This window comes from Rhineura floridana, chromosome 2 (genome assembly GCF_030035675.1).
Source record: "Rhineura floridana isolate rRhiFlo1 chromosome 2, rRhiFlo1.hap2, whole genome shotgun sequence".
NCBI lineage: Eukaryota > Metazoa > Chordata > Lepidosauria > Squamata > Rhineuridae > Rhineura > Rhineura floridana.
In genome coordinates, this window is record NC_084481.1 from 155,847,944 (window position 1) to 155,867,453 (window position 19,510).

Consider the following 19,510-nt stretch of genomic DNA (forward strand, 5'->3'; position numbering starts at 1 on the left):
CTTTTGGGGGTCCTCTCTGGGTCTCTGGGTGAGTCAGCTTAATCTCCAGACTCTCAGCCTTCTTTTTTTTTTTAAAAAAATTAAGTTTCTAGATGGTCTGGTTCTCGAGATATATACCAAAACGTCAGCTGCTCCCCACCCGCAACTTACATGAAACGATCTCTTTGCTGGCTGCTCTAGCCCCACCCTTTCAGGTTTGTAGCCAATACGTGAAGTCAGGGTTGTGATTGACAAGGGATTTCTGGGCCTCCAGGCAGTACCTAGACTCCATTGCAAAGGTAGAAAATTATTGTTTTTTCCTCTGTAAGTACCAAGTCTTTTTTTCTCTTGTGTTCATAACTCAAACAAGTTTAAATTTTCCTGGGCTGCTGAAGATGGCAGTGAATTCAATGAATTCAATAGGACTTATTTTTGAGTAGACATGGTTAGAATTGGGCTGTAAATTAATGGGACTTTTGAGTGAACATAGTAAAGAACTGTGTTTGTGTTGTAAATGTTTCTCACCCCCTCTAATCCTGTTTTTAAAGCAATTAGGCAGGGATTGCATAGATATCACTGCTTTTATTATGTAGGAAGCTAATACTGATTAATTTTTTTCAAAAGATGTTCTGCAATGACCAACTCATTTGGACAATAAACTATTATATGGGGTCTATGTATTTTTACATCTCCAGTGTATGTGTGTATATATGGAGTCTTCCCAACACCCCTATGAGGTAGGATTGATGATTGGAAACCAAGGCAGCTCACAATAAGAAATAAATCCCTTTAAAATGCAATAACCATAAAAACAAGTTTAAGCATTTGCAAAATAGCTTAAAGTGGCATGATTCTGAATTTGGGTTGGATGAGTGTTCTTTATCACTTGAGGCTGCAGTTCTGTGCACACTTCCCTGTTTGAGTAAGCCCCACTGAATACATTGGGACTTGCTTCTGAGTAAACAAACACAGGGCTGTACTACAAATATCTTGACAGGTTGTGTAAATAATAAACATCTTGGACAGTCATGCTTATATAAATAATTCTTAATTTAAAGCACATGCCTTCCCCTAAAGAATCCTGGGAAGTGTAGTTTCCCCCTCACAGATATAGTTCCCACCACCCTTAACAAACTACAGTTCCCATGATTCTGTGGTGGGATTCATGTGCTTTAAATGAATGGTGTGGATCTGCCCTAGGTATGATACGCATTCATTAGTGAATTGAAAAGAACAATTTTAAAAGATACTTTTTAAAATGGGGCTGTAGCTCAGTGGTAGGACATATGCTTTGTATGCAAAGGTCAAAAATTCAATTTCTGTAAAAGACTATTGCCTGGAATCCTGGAAAGCCAATGCTAGTCCATGTCATCAGTACTGAGTAGGGTTGCCAGGTTCAGGGCCTGAGACTGATCCTGTATCTTTAGGAGAGAAAGTCAGCCAAGTGCAGGTGTCCACAAGGTGGAATTCTCCCTTCCCTTTGCATAACTTTTAAAGATACAGAAGACCTCTTGGTTGCCAGGCCTGGCCTCTAAGAGGTCTTCTGTATCTTTAAAAGTTGTGCAGGGGGAAGGGAGAATTCTACCTTGTGGTTTTTCCCATTACAGAGTTGCAAGAACACCTGCACTTGGCTGACTTTCTCTTCTCCTAAAGATACAGGATCAGTCTCAGGTCCTGAGCCTGGCAACCCTAGTACTGAGCTGGATGGTATCAAATGGCCTGAGATGGTATAAGGTAGATTCCTTTGTTCCTAAAAGTGGAAAGAGACCCAAGAGCCGCAGTGACTCCAAAATTTATTTATGTATTTTATTTACAACATTTATATACAGCTTTATTATAAAAAACTGAAAGGAGTTTACAGAAGGAATTAAAGTAATAAAATTATTGGCAAAAACAGTTAAAGACAGGTATTTAAAAACATTCAAAATATATAAAAAACGCCATAGCTTCTACATGCTGGGATAGGCTTGCCTAAACAAGTATGTTTTTAGCAGGTGCTGAAAACAGTACAATGAAGGTGTCTGCCTAATGTCAATAGGCAGGGAGTTCCAAAGCATAGGTGCTGCCACACTAAAGGACTGATTTCTTACAAGAGCAGAACAAGTACTACGTAGCACCCATAGCATGGAAAGCACACATTGAACTTGGCCTAGTAGCAAATCGGCAACCAGTGCAGATTTCGGAGGAGAGGTATTATGTGTTGATAGGGTCTCACTCTTGTCAGCGATCATGCCACAGCATTCTGCACTAACTTCAGCCCCTGGGTCAGATTGTACTGCATGGGGATTTCTGTGGCCTTGGCTGACCGGCTGCCAGGAGCTTTTTAGTTTTGGTTTTTGGTTAGGAATCCTGACTGGTTGTAGGATGCTGAGTTTTCTGCCTTACTCATAGGAATTTTGTTGTGGTTGGTATGGTATTGCATTTAGGAAATCATCACTGTCTTATTTTTATTTTTCTGTTTGCATTCCATTTACCTTTAACCTCACTCCCTTACATCCACAGAAGCAACAACAGTGGTTCCATGCACTCAGCTCAACCCCCTTAAACCCACTAATGATGCACCTTGTTGGTTGCATGATGGTTTGTTTCTTGCCCAATAGTGGCAAAAGAGAATTCACATACTGGGAAGTGTGGCTGCAACTGTTGTTGTTCCCAAACTGCTGTCTGTGAAGGTAGATCAAAGTATGTGTGTTTTCTCTCTGTCAATTATTACTGAAATTGGATTGGCTGTAAAAGTGAGTTTATAGCAGCCCACAATGTAAACAGAAAAGGGTAGAGAATCTTCTTACTCTTATTCATTTATCAGACCTTTTGGAAGTGAAGGGTCAAATCTGTAAAGAAGTTTTGAGCAGCCATGTTGAAAGGTACGGGCAGGGCACTGAAGGCACGGTGTTGCCAACCTTGTTTGGATACTGATATCTTTTCAGAGGATCCCTAGTCAAGCTTTATCAACAGCACAATCCAAACCATATCTACTCAGAAGTAAGTCCTGTTGAGTTCTATGGGGCTTAGTAAGTGTGTTTAGAATTATAGCCTTCAGGGGCATCCATCTTTACTCCTGAGTGCTCCTATCTAACATCTCCACAACACTAGGCCCCTTTCTTCCTGCAATGGCCTTTCATCACACTGCCTCTGGGCAGTTCTCAGCTTCTCAAGCCACCTCCCCCTCTGCCCCCTGCATCAGAGGCAGCTGGAGTCTGGGGATGAACTGGCTGAGGTGTCTCTGCCCCCTCATCGCCAAGGATGTGCTGCTGCTTGCACAGGTGAGAACAGACTGAGCCTGATTTCCCAGCCATTCGTAGGAGTTCCCATTTGCCAGCCTAGTCCCGATCTAAGAGACGTTTCCCATGCAAGTAGTGTGCCGGTCCTAATCCTACTTAAGGGGTCACAGGGTGTGTGTCAAATTGTTGTGACATTGTCTTTGCTTGAGTAGTCATGCGTAGAAATGCCTTGTACAGATCTATAGGCCTGTGCTGTTTGAAGTCTGATCTATGTATCGCTTGCATGTTAAGTTCTGCATTAAAGGTAACAGAGAAGAACACGTCAGTGATCCCAAGTCTGATACGGAGGGGGTTAGTCAGGACACATAGGATTAGTCTGTGAAGATTGTAATCTTTTGCATGGACTTCGGGGGAAGGGAGAGTAGTGTTGAAAACATAGCTGTGAAAGGCAACCCATGACCCACAGCAAATATGTAGCATATTGTAAGTATTAACCTTAAATATGCTGAGTTTGGTATTTTAAAATAATAACAATAACTTTCAGATCTCTTTCATTTTAGGGTGCAATCCTATATTTGAGTCTGGCTGCTAAAGGGCTTGTCCTGGCTGCCTAAGTCGCAGCTTAGTCTGCCTTCCAGATGAGATGGAGATTTTGGAGTCAAGGTGGTGAGGGTTGTCGTTATGTGCCTTCAAGTCAATTACGACGTATGGCAACCCTATGAATCAGTGACCTCCAACAGCATCTGTCATGAACCACCCTGTTCAGATCTTGTAAGTTCAGGTCTGTGGCTTCCTTTATGGAATCAATCCATCTCTTGTTTGGCCTTCCTCTTTTTCTACTCCCTGCTATTTTCCCAGCATTATTGTCTTTTCTAGTGAATCATGTCTTCTCATGATGTGTCCAAAGTAGGACAAGCTCAGTTTCATCATTTTAGCTTCTAGTGACAGTTCTGGTTTAATTTGTTCTAACACCCAATTATTTGTCTTTTTCGCAGTCCATGGTATGCACAAAGCTCACCTCCAGCACCACATTTCAAATGAGTTGATTTTTCTCTTATCCACCTTTTTCACTGTCCAACTTTCACATCCATACATAGAAATCGGGAATACCATGGTCTGAATGATCCTGACTTTGGTGTTCAGTGATACAGCATTGCATTTGAGGGCCTTTTCTAGTTCTCTCACAGCTGCCCTCCCCAGTCCTAGCCTTCTTCTGATTTCTTGACTATTGTCTCCATTTTGGTTAATGACTGTGCCGAGGTATTGATAATCCTTGACAAGTTCAATGTCCTCATTGTCAACTTTAAATCTTCTGTTGTAATTACTTTAGTCTTTTTGACATTCAGCTGTAGTCCTGCTTTTGTGCTTTCCTCTTTAACTTTCATCAGCATTTATTTCAAATCATTACTGGTTTCTGCTAAGAGTATGGTATCGTCTGCATATCTTAAATTATTGATTTTTCTCCCTCCAATTTTCACACCTCCTTCATCTTGGTCCAATCCCGCTTTCTGTATGATATGTTCTGCATACAGATTAAACAAATAGGGTGATAAAATACACCCCTGTCTCACACCCTTTCCGATGGGGAACCAATCGGTTTCTCCATATTCTGTCCTTACAGTAGCCTCTTGTCCAGAGTATAGGCTGCGCATCAGGACAATCAGATGCTGTGGCACCCCCATTTGTCTTAAAGCATTCCATAGCTTTTCATGATCTACACAATCAAAGGATTTGCTGTAGTCTATAAAGCACAGGGTGATTTTCTTCTGAAATTCCTTGGTCCGTTCCATTATCCAACGTATGTTTGCGATATGATCTCTGGTGCCTCTTCCCTTCCTAAATCCGTCTTGGACGTCTGGCATTTCTCGCTCCATATATGGTAAGAGCCTTTGTTGTAGAATCTTGAGCATTACTTTACTTGCATGGGATATTAAGGCAATAGTTCGATAATTACTGCATTGTCTGGGATCCCCTTTCTTTGGAATTGGGATATATATTGAACGCTTCCAGTCTGTGGGCCATTGTTTAGTTTTCCATATTTCTTGACAGATTTTTGTTAATATTTGGACAGATTCAGTCTCAGTAGCTTGTAGCAACTCTATTGGTATGCCAGCTGTTCCTGGTGATTTGTTTCTTCCAAGAATTTTAAGAGCAGCTTTCACCTTACATTCTAAAATTTCTGGTTCTTCATCATATGGTTCCTCCATGAATGAATCTGTCATCCTTGCATCTCTTTTATAGAGTTCAGTGTATTGCTTCCATCTTCCTTTTATTTCATCTCGGTCAGTCAGTGTGTTCCCCTTTTGATTATTCAACATCCCTACTCTTGGTTTAAATTTCCCTTTCATTTCTCTAATCTTTTGGAATAGGGCTCTTGTTCTTCCCATTTTGTTGTCCTTTTCTATTTCTATACAATAATTATTGTAATAGTTTTCTTTGTCCCTATATACTAATCGTTGTATAGTTGCATTTAGGGTTCTGACCGTGTTTCTATCTCCTTTTGCTTTTGCTTTCCTTTTCTCTTTAACCATTTTAAGAGTTTCTTCAGTCATCCATTGAGGTCTTTCTCTCTTTTTAACTAGAGGTATTGTCTTTTTGCATTATTCCCTGATAATGTCCCTGACTTCAGTCCATGGTTCTTCTGGTTCTCTGTCAACTAAGTTTAAAGCCTCAAATCTGTTCCTTATTTGATCTTTATATTCTTCTGGGATGTTATTTAAATTGTATTTTGGCATTATGATTGCTTTGTTGTTCTTCTTTAGCTTTACTCTGATTTTCAATATGATCAGTTCATGATCTGTACCGCAGTCTGCTCCTGGTCTTGTTTTTGTTTTTGTAGAAAGTATGGAACTTCTCCATCTTCTGTTTCCAATTATATAATCAATTTGATTCCTATCTTGACCATCTGGTGATGTCCACGTGTACAGCCGTCTTTTTGGTTGCTCAAAAAATGTGTTGGCAAAAAACAAATCTTGGCTTCATAGAATTCAATAAGTCTTCCTCCTGCTTCATTTCTGTCTCCTAAGCCCCATTTCCCCACAATTCCTAGTTGTTCTCTGTTCCCTACTTTTGCATCCCACTCCCCCATGATTATCATCATATCTTGTTTTGGTGTATGATCAATTTCCTGGTGGTGAGGGAGAGACCCCAAATGGCAGTGAGGCTGAGTCTTTTGGTAACAGTTGGGCCTTGTGGCTGGGGGTGGAGAGGAAGAAATAAGGCGTATCAATGTGTTTGTTTCTTGTCTGCTACTGTGGCTGTGTGGTTAGTTAGGGAGCTGCTTCCTGGAGTTTGCACTGTAGATTCAAGCCTTCTTTCTTGCCGCTGACAATATCATCATCATCATCTTGCCAGGCATGCAAAACATAATTAGGGACGTATTCCCTTTGTCCCAACCTCCTGTGAGCCACTGGATGCTGCTGCTGTCAGTGTAATTGCTCCCCTTGTTGCTTGTCCTGAACCCTCCCCCTTTGCCTGCTTGTCAAATGAGTGTTTCCTTCTATGAGTAGGACTTGAACCCTTGTCCCAGGAGGGCTGTGTGCACTGTCTGCAGGCATCCAGCTCAGGGAACTGTGTGAGTGCTATGGCCTGTGGGCTTTCCTTCTTTCCCTTTGTGTGTTGTGCTCCAAAACTGTGCTTGTGAGCCACATAAGGGAGTTTAAAACCCTGTAGGTATGCCTGGCTGTACTGAGATAGTTACTGGCTGAACCACAAAGGCTGGTGGACTGGGAATGCTGTGGCATCATTTTGCATGTTGCATGTGCACAGATTGCAGGGGTGTGTGCTGAGGGTGTGTCCCTGTTGACGCGAGTTCATTGGCTCCCTCCATGTGTGGGCAGCATATGGATGTTGTTGCCAGCACAGTAGCTGATTGGTGGGCACTGACAGTTTCTAGGAATGTTGGTAGTATATCTGACATCTTCCTATAATCCATAATTTTTGTATGTTCTGGTTGTGTGTTTTCCTCTTCCCATCATGGGCTGAGCATGTGTATAAAACACAATGGCTGTTTCTCCAGGTAGAGTGGTGAATCTGCCCCCATCCAGCATAATTGGTGGATAAGATTGCTCTGACAGTCTCTGATGTTCTGATCTGGAGTGATATCAGAGACCAAAGCAGATATAAACTTTACATAAACCCCTGCTTGCGATTTCTTTTGTTTCTGGCATAGCCTGAGGTTGCTCATCAAGCCACAGTGTTCATGGAATGTATCTACAGACAGAGTTGTAATTAATATTTTTCTTTCCAAATCCTTCTATTCCCTCAAGCTATGCTAGAGATCTAAGCAAAAAAGAAATAAAAATGATTTACATGTCCTCCCTTGCACGTGCATGCTTCTGCTGCAAACACACTGTCTATATATAATGTTCTCTGCACTTGAACCATAATATGATTGTTAGCTCAGGCAAAAAAAATGCACAAACACAGATGTACAGTGAGATAATTATTCTTTCATTGCAAAGAAAGAAAGAGGAAAAGTGAACTCCCTAACAGTTACAGTCCCTCTACAAGCGATAGCAACAACAACCAAAGTCAAACAAAGGCTTGGGCCACCTTAAACACTAACAAATTTATTATGGCATAAGCTTTCTTGTGACGCTTGCTATGTCCCTGCTCTTTTTGCTCTCTTGCTGCTTCCTGTGGTATGTAACAGGTGTTTTCTATACCTGGCGAAGAGACAGACCGAACAAGGAAGCAGGAAATGGAAAGCAGTTGAATCCGGCTCCAACTAAGGGAAGGAGTTTGTTTTTTAACTTACATTTGGAAGATAATAAAAAAGCATGCAGACTTCCTGTGTGTGGTATGGCAGGGTGGGTGGGAGAGGTGAGGGGTGTTCAGACATCTTCAGATCCTTAGAACTTTCTCCAGAAGATGGATCGGCTGCAAATATTCTCCATCTGCCCTTGTTCACATTTAGTAAATAGTCAAAACAAAACGGATTGCATGATAGCTGATTCTATAATCCAATAGTCAAAGGTGCTAGATTTTCCTTAGACTGCACTGTACTCCTTAGTTTTAGTCCCAATGGCAGGATCTAGCCTGTCAATTTGGCATTTGTGCACCACTGCAGGGCAGTTGGCAGCTGCCAACTTGTGCTATACAACCCTCATGATCTACTACTCCAATCCTGCACCTGTGTTTGTCTGGATAGAGACAAGACTAGTAAAGGATGAGGTCTGGATACACATCTACCTTTCTTTATGACCTATGCAGATGTGACCAAATCTTGCGGGTTACCCCAAAATCTCACAGCAAAGAGAGTTCACTGAACCTGCTGACTTCAAGGGTGTATCTACATACAGAGTTGTAACTAATATTTTCCATTCACTCTACAACCTCACCATGATAGTCAGAAATCAAATAGGGTGGTACCTCCAAGGGATGACCGGAAGGGATTATACTTTTGGTGTTTCCCTATTGGTGGCCCACCACCCATGGCAGGACTTGCTTTTATGGGTAGGCACCAAGGTCTGATAGACCTTCCTTGGCTGCTCTCAGCTGTGTTCCATTCAGCAATCACCTGCACTTCACACACACACCAGGCTACAGCAGGCTTAGTGAGTTTTCCAGTGGAGGCAAATTATGGTAAATAGGGTTCCCTCCACTCAGTTCTTTCTCTGGCCTCTGCACACCTCTCCCAATTCCAGCTGGATCTGACTAGACAATCCTGAAATATTCCTGCAGACAAATTGGCTCCACAGTTGCCTTTTATAAAAATTGGTTTTATACAGAATACAGAAAATAATCTGTTTGCAATGTGTATCTCTCTTCTTTGTCTTATACAGCAGGGATGGGGAACTTGGTGCCCTCCGGATGTGGATGGGCTACAACTCCCATGATCTCTGACCATTGGCCATGCTGGCTGGGGCTGATGGAAGTTGGGAGTCCAACCACATCTGGCCAGCCACAGGTTCCTCATCCCTGCCCTATAAGCAGTAGTTCCCAAACCTTTTCCCCCACGGGCCACTTGGAAATTATTGATGGATCACTTCATGATTTTTCTGTTTGTTGTAGCAATTTTAATGTACTGTGCTAGATGCTGTATGATGTTGAATTGTATTTTTATTGCTCCTTTTATTTCTTATATTGTGTTCTACTCTATTACTATTTACATTCCAAAGAATTCAAACTGAAATACAATATGAGAAATAAAAGAAGCAATAAAAACACAATTAAAAATCTGTATGAATATTTAGTGCAGACATTTCACAGACTACCTGAATGGAGCTTGTGGACCACAGTTTGGGAACCCCTGCCCTATAGCATTCTACTCACCCCTACTATTGATGGCTTAGCCCATATTTATCAGGAAATACTTTTCCTCTATAGATCTACAAATATAAAACATTTCAACTGGCTATTCCAATGGACTTCTACAGGACTGTACTACTTTCTTTATATCCCACCTTGCCTGCAAGGAGCTTGAAGCATATGGCACTCTCCTCTCCCAGAAAATAACTCTGTGAGTTAGGGTAGGCTGACAGTTAGTGGCTGGTTCAAGATCATCCAGGGAACTTCATGGCTGAGTTTTGATTGGAGCCTGAGTCTCCCAGACTCTAGCCAACTGCACTTTCCCCAAGACTTGTGTAACAGAGACAAATGTTAAATGTCTGATTCTTCCATTTGAAAATGAATTTATAATGAGTCTCAGAACCAATGAAGTTAAATGGCTCAATCCATGTTTAGATGGTTAGGATAAAATTCTTCATTTGAATAGGCAGTTAAGATTCATATCAGTTGTGTGGCTGTGGTACTGGATGTAGGTATTCATTAGTAAATGCCAGTGATTCCATTGATACCTGCTTAACTTGTCCCGTGTTGCCCTTTGCCAGGCACTTTCTTTTGCCTCTTACCAGTGATTTGTAATAGTCCCTTTATAAAATACAGTAATATATAATGTCTTGACACAGTTCAGTTCAATATTTGAGAATACTGGGATATTACTGAAGTCATTATGGATATTTGTGCTGAGGGATTCAGAGAAGGTAAACAGGTGTTAACAGCAGCAATAGAATGTGTGGGTCTTCAAAGAAGCCTACCTTTTTACAGGACACACAGGAAAGGACAGCACAGCAAGCCAATCTGAAGACGGAAAGAGTTGTAAGTACTACATATTATGAATACATCTTTGGGAGTAATGAAGCTGTACTCATGAGAACTGTATTGACAAATAACCACTGTGATACTCCACCTTGAGGACTAGGGGCATTAGAAGTTGTGTTCATGTATTAGAGAAACAAGCTTATCAAAATGGCTTGGGGGAAAAGAAGTGTAGATGTTCACCCTAACCTGCCAATAGATTCTAAATATGTTCATTTATCCTTGTGTGGGCACTAGCTTAAATTATTACTACTAGAGCTTAGGAGCAGTAACACAGGAAGCTGCCTTATGCCAAATACCAGATTATTGGTCCATCTAGCTCAGTACTGCCTGCTGCAGGAATGGGGAACCTCAGACCCAGGGAGCTGAAAGTGGCCCTCCATGTCTTTCTATCTGGCCCTCAGGACTCTCCCTAGACCATATGGCCTCCTTAGACCCTATCTCTCCCCCCCCCATCCCTGCTCCACATCCTCGAGCACTTTTGCCTGGCTAGAATGTGTCCTTGAACTGTGATGATGTCTCTTGTGTACTTTGATGGAGGATGGAGAGATGTGAGTATTGTGCAGAAACTAATGAGTTTTGTATGGCTGGAATGTAGCCTACCATATAAAGCAGTGGTTCCCAACCTGTGGCTGTGACCCCCCAGAGGGGCTGCGAAGTAATCCAGGGAGGGCCACAAACAGTAAAGAAATGAATTATTTATTAATTTTTAAAAAAACTGTATTCACTCCTTAGATGCTGTCTGCTTCCCACTGCTGCTGCAGATGATACCTCCCCTTGCTCCAAACAAAAGGGGAGGACTTTTGCTGAAGTGGCACAGCATCTTTCAAGCGTGCTAAGGCAAGCGTCTGCCTAGAAAACACATGGCAGATGCCGAAGGAGGCCGATGGTGGAACTACCAGGAAAAAGAGGGGATTACTATTGCTGACTCCCGTCTCCTCGCACTACTGCTGCTGATGACGCCCTTACTCAGAATGAGAGGAGATGGCTTTTCGTGAAGCAAAAAGAAGCAAGGCTGCAAGGAAAGCCTGCTTTCCCCTTTCCTTCCTGGCAGCGAGCCTGGCCTGTCTTTCTTGGCTCCTGCTTAGCTGTCACCTCCTTTTAAAAACTATTCTTATTTGCGAGGCCACCCAGATCTTGCCTTCAGCCTGAGCAGAGCCAAGGAGCAGTGAGGAAGCTCAGGACTTGCTCGCCCCCCATATCCGAGGCTAAGTGTGTGTGCCAGTGTCTCCCCTTTCTTTCACCTACACTCTGCCCCCCATCTCTCTCTCCAAATGCTGCAGCATTGAGGGCTTCCCCCCTTCCATGGGCCCAAATGCATGCACACCTTCAGGTGCTTGCAGGAGGGAAATGTGTGTTTTTGTGTGTGCGTGCACTGATCTGTCTTCTGCTCCACTCTCATTCCCCAAGTGCACACTAACCAAGCCATCAGTTCTGATGATCATTGCAAGGCCTAAAAGCACTAACCCCCCTCCTTAATCTATCCACCCTGTTGTCTGTAGTGCACAATCTAGCATCCCCATCACCACCACAATGCTGCTTCTTGATTACGATTAAAAAAAAAAAAGCTCAGCAGGTTGACTGAGGCTGGCGTCTTGGCACTGCAGCAGAAGTGTATTAATTTATTATTGCAGAGATAGATCAGGCTGAGAGACTGTGTCTGGTCCAAGATCACCCAGTGGGCTTCAACATTGTAACCCACTGGTGTTGGGAGACAGGACTATACATCTTCAGACTATGTTTGAGGGTGGGGAGGGGGATACCAATTTCATTGGACCCTTGCATTAAAAAATAAAGCAACACCTCCCTGCAAGTAGAAGATTAGCACATCACAAATCTTTAATGATTTTGGGTTTCTGTCTGCAAGAAATTTTTTATGGAAAGGGACATTTGGAGACGTGATTTTGCCCTGCATCATCTGAAGGAGTTCACTGCATTTCTAGCACATCACAAATCTTTAATGATTTTGGGTTTCTGTCTGCAAGAAATTTTTTATGGAAAGGGACATTTGGAGACGTGATTTTGCCATGCATCATCTGAAGGAGTTCACTGCATTTCTACCACTTCAGAATTGAACATAAGAACAAAATCACAGTAGAAAAAATAAGAAAGACTAAAGAAGGAGGCTCAGCGAATGTAGGATGACTCGGAAAAAGGCAAGACTGAAAATCAAAAGTGCTAGGAAGTCATAAAGAGGGAAGATAGTCAGGTACAGAGGTGGAAGCACTAACCTCCCTCCTCAGTCTATTCATCCTTTTGTGTTCACAATCTAGCATCCCCACCACTTTGCTGCTTCTTTAATAATAATAATAATAATAATAATAATAATAATAATCAGAAGTAGAGGAAGAAGCAGCAGCTCAGCAGGTTGGCTGAAGTCCACACACTGCAGCTGAAATGTATTTATTTAATTATTATTGCATTTATATTCCACCTTTCGTCCAAGTTGCTCAAGGTGGTGCACATGGTTCCACCCCTTTCCATTTTATCCTTACACCAACCCTGTGAGATAGGTCAGGCTGAGACACTGTGTCAGGTCCAAGGTCACCCAGTGGGCTTCATGGCTGCGTGGGGAGTTGAACCTGGATCTTAGCCCAACACTGTAAACCACTGGTGCTGGGAGACAGGACTGTACATCTTTAGACTGTGGGGGGGATCCCAATTTGATTGGACCTTTGCATTAAGAAAAGAAAGCAACACCTTCCTGTCTGCAGGGAGCTTTTTATGGAAAGGGATATTTGCAGATGTGATTTTGCCACACACCATTTTTTAAATTAACAGAGACTAAAATTACAATGGGGGGGGGTGTCACAAAAATTTTGAGCTTACAAAGGTGGTCTGTACTCAAAGATTGGGAACAACTGATATAAGGGTAAGTCACATTTTGGTAGGTTTTATTGACTATTTAACCGGTTTTAATGCAAGTCACTTTGGATCATTTCAGTGAGAAAAGCGATTAATAAATATAAATAATAATCTGTTGCTCCACCCACTTTTGTCTCTGGTCTGGCCCCAACCACTCCTGGCATGTGGCTTCCAGAAGCTTGTTCTATGAGGGAATGTGGCCCTTGGACTGAAAAGGTTCCCTTCATGTGGCCCAAGGACTGGCAATGGCTCTATGGGATTTCAGACAGGTTTCTTTCTTAGCCCTGTCTGAAGATGCTGGGATTCAAACTAGGAACCTTCTGTATTTAAAGCTGATGCTCCATCACTGAGCTACTAACTTTCCCCACTTCCTTAGCCTTCATCATCCATTAAAAGGGCACAAGATTACAGTCTATACACTGTTTGCCTCCTTTGCAATGTGCTGAAGGGAAAGCCCTAACAGCACTTTACTGTGTCACAGGTAGCTGAGCTTCTTTCAAAAGATTATTCTAAGAGGTTTCTCTAGATGTCTAGCAAAAGTGGATGAGATTGGCCAAGGGTCTGTAATCTCATTTATATGAAGCCCTGTAATCTTCCTGAAACTCTAAAATGGCACTTGAATCTTTAATTACAGGGCGATTAGATGGGGTGCAGGAAATAGGCCCACCTGCATTGACAAAGTGACTGGCAGTGTAAGGGTGATCAGTAGCCAGATTTCCTTGCTTGCTTTCCACTGAACTTGCAAAAATGTGGACTTCCTACATTCATATGTTTCCCCACTGAGGATACAACAGGGTCTTCTTCAGTGACACCAGGGAGAAGACTAGGTGTGCAAAGTAACTTTTGCTACTTGATTACCATACCTACATTTCTCAGGGGGCATTTTTCTGAGAAAACCTCTCAAATATTTCTTTATCTCAACCCCCTCCACAGAAAAAGGCCACTTTGTAGAATTTTCTCTGAATATTCTCCATTTTTTGTGGCAGCTGCTATTTCTCCCCCTAGAATGATGCTAGATCTGGGGTATTATGGAATGCAGTTACTGCTGTTGCCACTTGCAGAGGCTGCCACACACACACTCCTTTCAGGAAAAAAAAAAGGTGTTTCTGCTGTTGATGAGTCCACCCCCCCCCCCACACACACACACAACTGTTGGGAGAATTCCTCCTCGACCTGGAGAAATTCAGTCACTCCCCCCTTCTCTGCCCATAAACATATTGAATTTCAAGAAGCTGTTTGCACACAGCAGTATTAAAACTGGCTATCAAAAATACATTCTCATTATTTAAGACTCTGAGAGTCGTCTTTTTTAACAGTCTGGAATATTTTGCAAATTCAGTTTTGTGAATTCAATTTTCTCTGAGATATGAGGAAACCGATGGGGGATGTTACACCTCTGGAGTTGGTATAATTCAATACAAGAGTCTCTTCTTTCTGCGTTAACCAATATGCTGAATGTCCTCGCAAAGATGGAAGATTTATCTCTTAGAAGAGATCCGGAGCATGCATTATACTGTCTGTGATGAAACCAATGACAATCATCTGTGATCACTGCTTCACACAATCAGGTTTAGTACTTAATAGCAACAGTAGTTATAACTTGATAAACATGAAACTGGCCCACAGGAACAGCCTTATAAAAAGACATGTCTCAGTGGAACAATCTACAGCCATTTTCAGGGCCATAATTCCCTAGGGAAGAAACTGTCAGTGCCTGCCCTCTGGGTGAGGACAACAGGAAGAGCTGGCAGGTGCCTGCCTCAAACTTCTGCTCAGCTGCAGGTGGGGAAGCTCAAGCAGTAATTTCCTTGATTTAGCAAAGCTGGGGAGAATTCCACAAAACAGTTATCACGCTGTGCAGCCACAGGTGCACTGTGGCTGGGCCTCTTCAGATACGATTGTGTTTTTATAGGAGATGCGATGGCATCCATCCCCTAGAATATAACTCTGGACAGAATATATATCATACACATCACTAAACTAATATTAGAGTCAGTTAATAATGTCTTGTTGCCGCGATTATTAACAGTGTCTTGTTAATAATCCGCAGACAGCAAATGGTTTTTTTAAGTTTTTTTTTAAAAAATGCAGAGACACTGTGCATGGCTTAGTGCAGAATAGGCAGCGCGCATGGTCTGCACGCAGAAAGTCCCCAGCTCAATCCCAGCACCTGCAATTTCAGGCAACATCGCTGAAAGCCACTGACGCTCAGAGTAGGGATATAGACAAATGGTCTGACTCAGCTGCCCACACTCTCAATGAGGGGAAAAGCCAATTCGGCTACGAAGAGCACTAGAAGCAGATATTCCCCGGAGGGAGGAGAGCCACTAACGCAGGATCAGCCTGCATCCGCCACTGCTGTCATTATAATAGCTCCTGCATTTCAAACGAGGCTGCTTCGCTTCCCAGACGCCTGTTGCTTCCCAACCACACGCACGCGACCGAGAAGCGACTGCTCCTTCCCTACCCTACTTACGATAACACATGACGCGGGCCTGGCTCGCTCTGAGCGGCGACTCTCCGCTCCACCCCGTATAAGCTCTTCCGAGCTCCTATTGGGCAATGTAGGCCGCAGGCGTGGCTCTGGGTTGCATCAGAGGCGGAGGAATGTAGCCTCTGTGTCTTAAATATTCATGAGGGCGAAGGGGGCGTGTCATCGAGTCTGGGCAGGCGGCTGTGCCTGGGCATGGTCTGCGGAGTGTGACCTGACAGCTGGGCAGAGATCCCGGTGGGGACGACGGCGCCCCTCCTTCTGTCGCCACAGGAGGCTGCCTCAGCCCTGGCCCGCTCCCTCCGGGCGTACCCCTCTCCCTGGCAGCCCAGATTCTGCACACCCTCCTCCGTTTTCCCCCACCGGAGTGGCCCCATCAACCCACCCCTTGGAGCCCTCCGTTGTCATTTCCCTCCCTCCTCCCCGGGGGAAAACGATCTCCGCCAGCCCCCACTTCCTCTCCATGGATTACAGGCTTCCTTCGGGAGCAGAGGCAGGCATGGCCCTTCTCTGCCCAGCGCCTTGGGATCTGCTGCTCTGGGCTGCTCGGGAGTGAACCGGCTGGTCAGCTTTGAGAAGGATCCCGCAGCGCTGGAGGAGAAGAAACGGGTTCCCTGCTCCCCACCTCCTACTCCTACTTCTCCGGCTCGTCTCGTCTATCATGGACAGTATCCTGGACCCTTTCCCGTCGGAGCGCTTCTTCCCCGGAGGCGCCTCCAGCTTCTTGGACCTGGGCGAATTAAACGAAGCGGATTTTCTCAACAATGTGGTAAGCGAAGCGGCTCGACGGCGTTTGAGGCTTCTGTGGATGCGGACCAAAAAAAAAAGGGGGGGGAGAAGGTTTGTAAAGCAGCTTCTCTTCCCCGAAGGTTTTGGAACTGGGGGTGGTCTCTTTTGGACCAAGGCACGGGGGAAAGATTCATAGGTGAGCAGAAAGAGGTGGGGGGGGAAGTCGGAAGGAGACTAGCTGTGTCCCAGGATGCCCCCGGATTGACCTCTTTGGGATTTTAATCTCAGCCAGGATATTTTAAGTAACACGTGTTACATGCAGATCCACAGACCCTGTAAAATTTAGTCGCCCTTCCGCCGGCAAGGTTCAAAGCTGTGGGCTGATTCACAAATGCATACCCATGGCTTGATTTCGCAACACTTAATGACTGACTAGTAAAGGGGCTCAGTTGAAAAGCAGAGTCTATGGTGAAATGAAAACGCTGTCTTGGGTCCTTGATCTATGCCTATTTCACACACTTAGTGCTTTATGGCAGGGGCAGGGAACCTGTGGCCCTCCAGGTGTTGTTGGATTCCAGCTTCCATCACCCTTGACCATTGACCATGCTGGCTGTGCCTGATGAGAGGTGGAGCTCAACAACATCTGGAGAGGCACAGCAGTTTAGCAATGCCTGCTGTGTGGCCTTTAAGTGATAATCATGCCTGGCTGGACAGGTGAACATGCATAGTATCCTGATGGATACTCCTTGTGATCTGAGTGCAAAATGTCTCCTCACCATGCAACAAATAGGTCATCTAAGAATGGATTCACACATCTACCAAATGATGGAACATTGCTTTTTTTTCTGTTGTAGAGGCTACTATGTTCAGGCACTTAATGGAGGGATTCCATGTGATCCTAAAGTTGTGAGTAGTTGAATATATGTTCAGCACATGTGCCTCAAATTAGATAAAATTATTTTAGAAACAGGGATGGGGGAGAGCTACAATTTTATATCAGAGTCGTAGCATTGTGTGAGTTAAACCTCACCTCTGTGCCATTTCCTCCATCTAAATCCTGACTCCCACCTGAGCTGCTCTTAGATCTGTTGGGTAATCTCTGGTGGATTTCCCCCTTCAGTGTATGCTTATGTATGCAGTGGCAAAGTGAAGTGTGATCATTATTGCTGGTTAATCCTTCTAGAATAAAAAAATGTGACTTGCTGAAATTTTCATGTCTGTGTGCTAACTACCACATGCGGCTGAGTCCATCTGAAGAGTTCTCCAGAAGCACAGGGAGGTCCTATGCATTTGCAAAAAAGTGTCTCACGCAGGAACATGGAGGCCCTTTTAGTGGGCTGGCAAAGCTACACTAGGGACTCAGTCTACAGGAAAGGCCACAACTTATTTTATTGTATTACAATTTGAATTCTGTGGAATACAGCTCATTAAGGTATATAAGAAATGAAAGAAGCCATAGAAATACAATTACAACCATACAGCATGTGTCACAGCATGTTAAAATAGCTACAACAGGCAGAAAAATCATAAAGTGGTCTGCCAAGACCCTCAGGATTTTCAAGTGGTCCATGGGTGTAAAAAGCTTGGGAACCACTAGAGTAGATAAAAATGGCTGGGAATTAAGATGAATATCTGTTGAAACCATTTACAGTGTTTATAAGCTTATTTCCTTTTCTGTGGGTTGGGGAGAAATAAGATACAAACCTCTTCAGTTCTTGACTGAAGGGTCGGGGGATGGGTGGGTTATTTATTTATTTATTTCTCAAATAAACAGCCTGCCTTTCCACAATTCAGAGAAAAAGGTGGAGAATGCTTTGCACTTGGCTATTTTCAGCTCAGCTTTTTTGGAGTCTTGTCTCTTAGCAACTTATCTCCAACCTAGCACCAGCCATCTATTCCTAAAGAGAGCTCATCGATGGAGTTCCTTACATGAATGCAAAGAAGTGTGGATTGAGGTTTCGTTTGGGCAGGGGTGTAGTCGTCCAGGGTCTCAGAGGGTTTAAGACCCCTTACTTTTTTGGGAGCAGGGTCCCTATGTCTTCAGGATCTTACAAGCCAATCAGTGTGAAAGGGGAGCATGTTAGCCACTGAGAAGAGTCTTCTAACATGCTTCCTTGTCCTTTCCTGCTAATCGGAGCTAATCAGAGTGAAAAGAGGTAAGTCAGCTACTGAGAAGACCTTTCTCAATAGCTAACACTTTCCCCTTTCATGCTTATTTCATGCTCAACATCTAAGGCCCTCCTCCGGGTGCCATCCCATCGAGAAGCCTGGAGGGTTGTGACTAGAACTAGGGCCTTTTCGGTAGTGGCCCCCGAACTGTGGAATAGTATCCCCGATGAGGTACGCCTGGCGCCGACGCTGCTATCCTTTCGGCGCTAGGTGAAAACGTTTTTATACTCCCAGGCATTTTAAAGTGTATTTTAAATCGTATTTTATAGTGTATTTTATCAGTATTTTCATTATTGTTGTATTTTGACGTTGTTGGTTCTTTGTTATTGTTTGTTTTGATCTTTGATTTTGTTATACTTATTGTATTTATATATTGTGCTTGTTTTATCTCTTATGTACACCGCCCAGAGAGCCTTTTTGGCTTAGGGCGGTATATAAATAAAATAAAATAAATAAATAAATAAATAAATATTGGCTCCTAGGGATGTCTGTTGTTGTGGAAGAAAGTACTAACAATGATCTCATTCTCAAGCCAACAGCAAAAAATGGAAGGGGCGTGGCTGTGAACTAACATGAAGGGACCCTGCACTTCTGAATTTGCCACTACGCTGTTGCGTTTGGGGGTGGAGCATTCACCCCCTTCTTCTGTATTTTTGACCACACATGATTATTGGTAAAGAGTGCCTCTTTCGGTGCCTGCTTAAAACTTTTCTGTTTAGGCAAGCCTTTCCAGACACATTGATGATGTTGATCTATTTTAAACTTTTAGCTGTTTTACATGTGTTTTTAATTACTTGTTTTTAAGTGTTCTATTGATAATTTTAATGATTTTTGTAAACCGCTTAGAAGTCTTGACATTCAAGTGGTATATAAATTTTGTAAAATAAAATACATTCCTGGTTATAAAGCAAGCACCACAAATGCTCTTAAAATATACTGTTTTGCTGCAATTAAA

At 43.3% G+C, this 19,510-nt stretch overlaps 1 protein-coding gene across 1 annotated transcript in view; it reads left to right on the plus strand.

The window, feature by feature from the left end:
* The first annotated feature begins 15,807 nt into the window (after positions 1-15,807).
* Positions 15,808-19,510, plus strand: part of CREB3L1 (cAMP responsive element binding protein 3 like 1) — a 119,089-nt gene continuing 115,386 nt past the window's right edge. Inside the window, exon 1 of the mRNA XM_061610868.1 lies at positions 15,808-16,426. Coding sequence (XP_061466852.1) covers positions 16,319-16,426 — 108 coding nt within the window. The 5' untranslated portion in view covers positions 15,808-16,318. The remainder of the gene's footprint in view (positions 16,427-19,510) is intronic.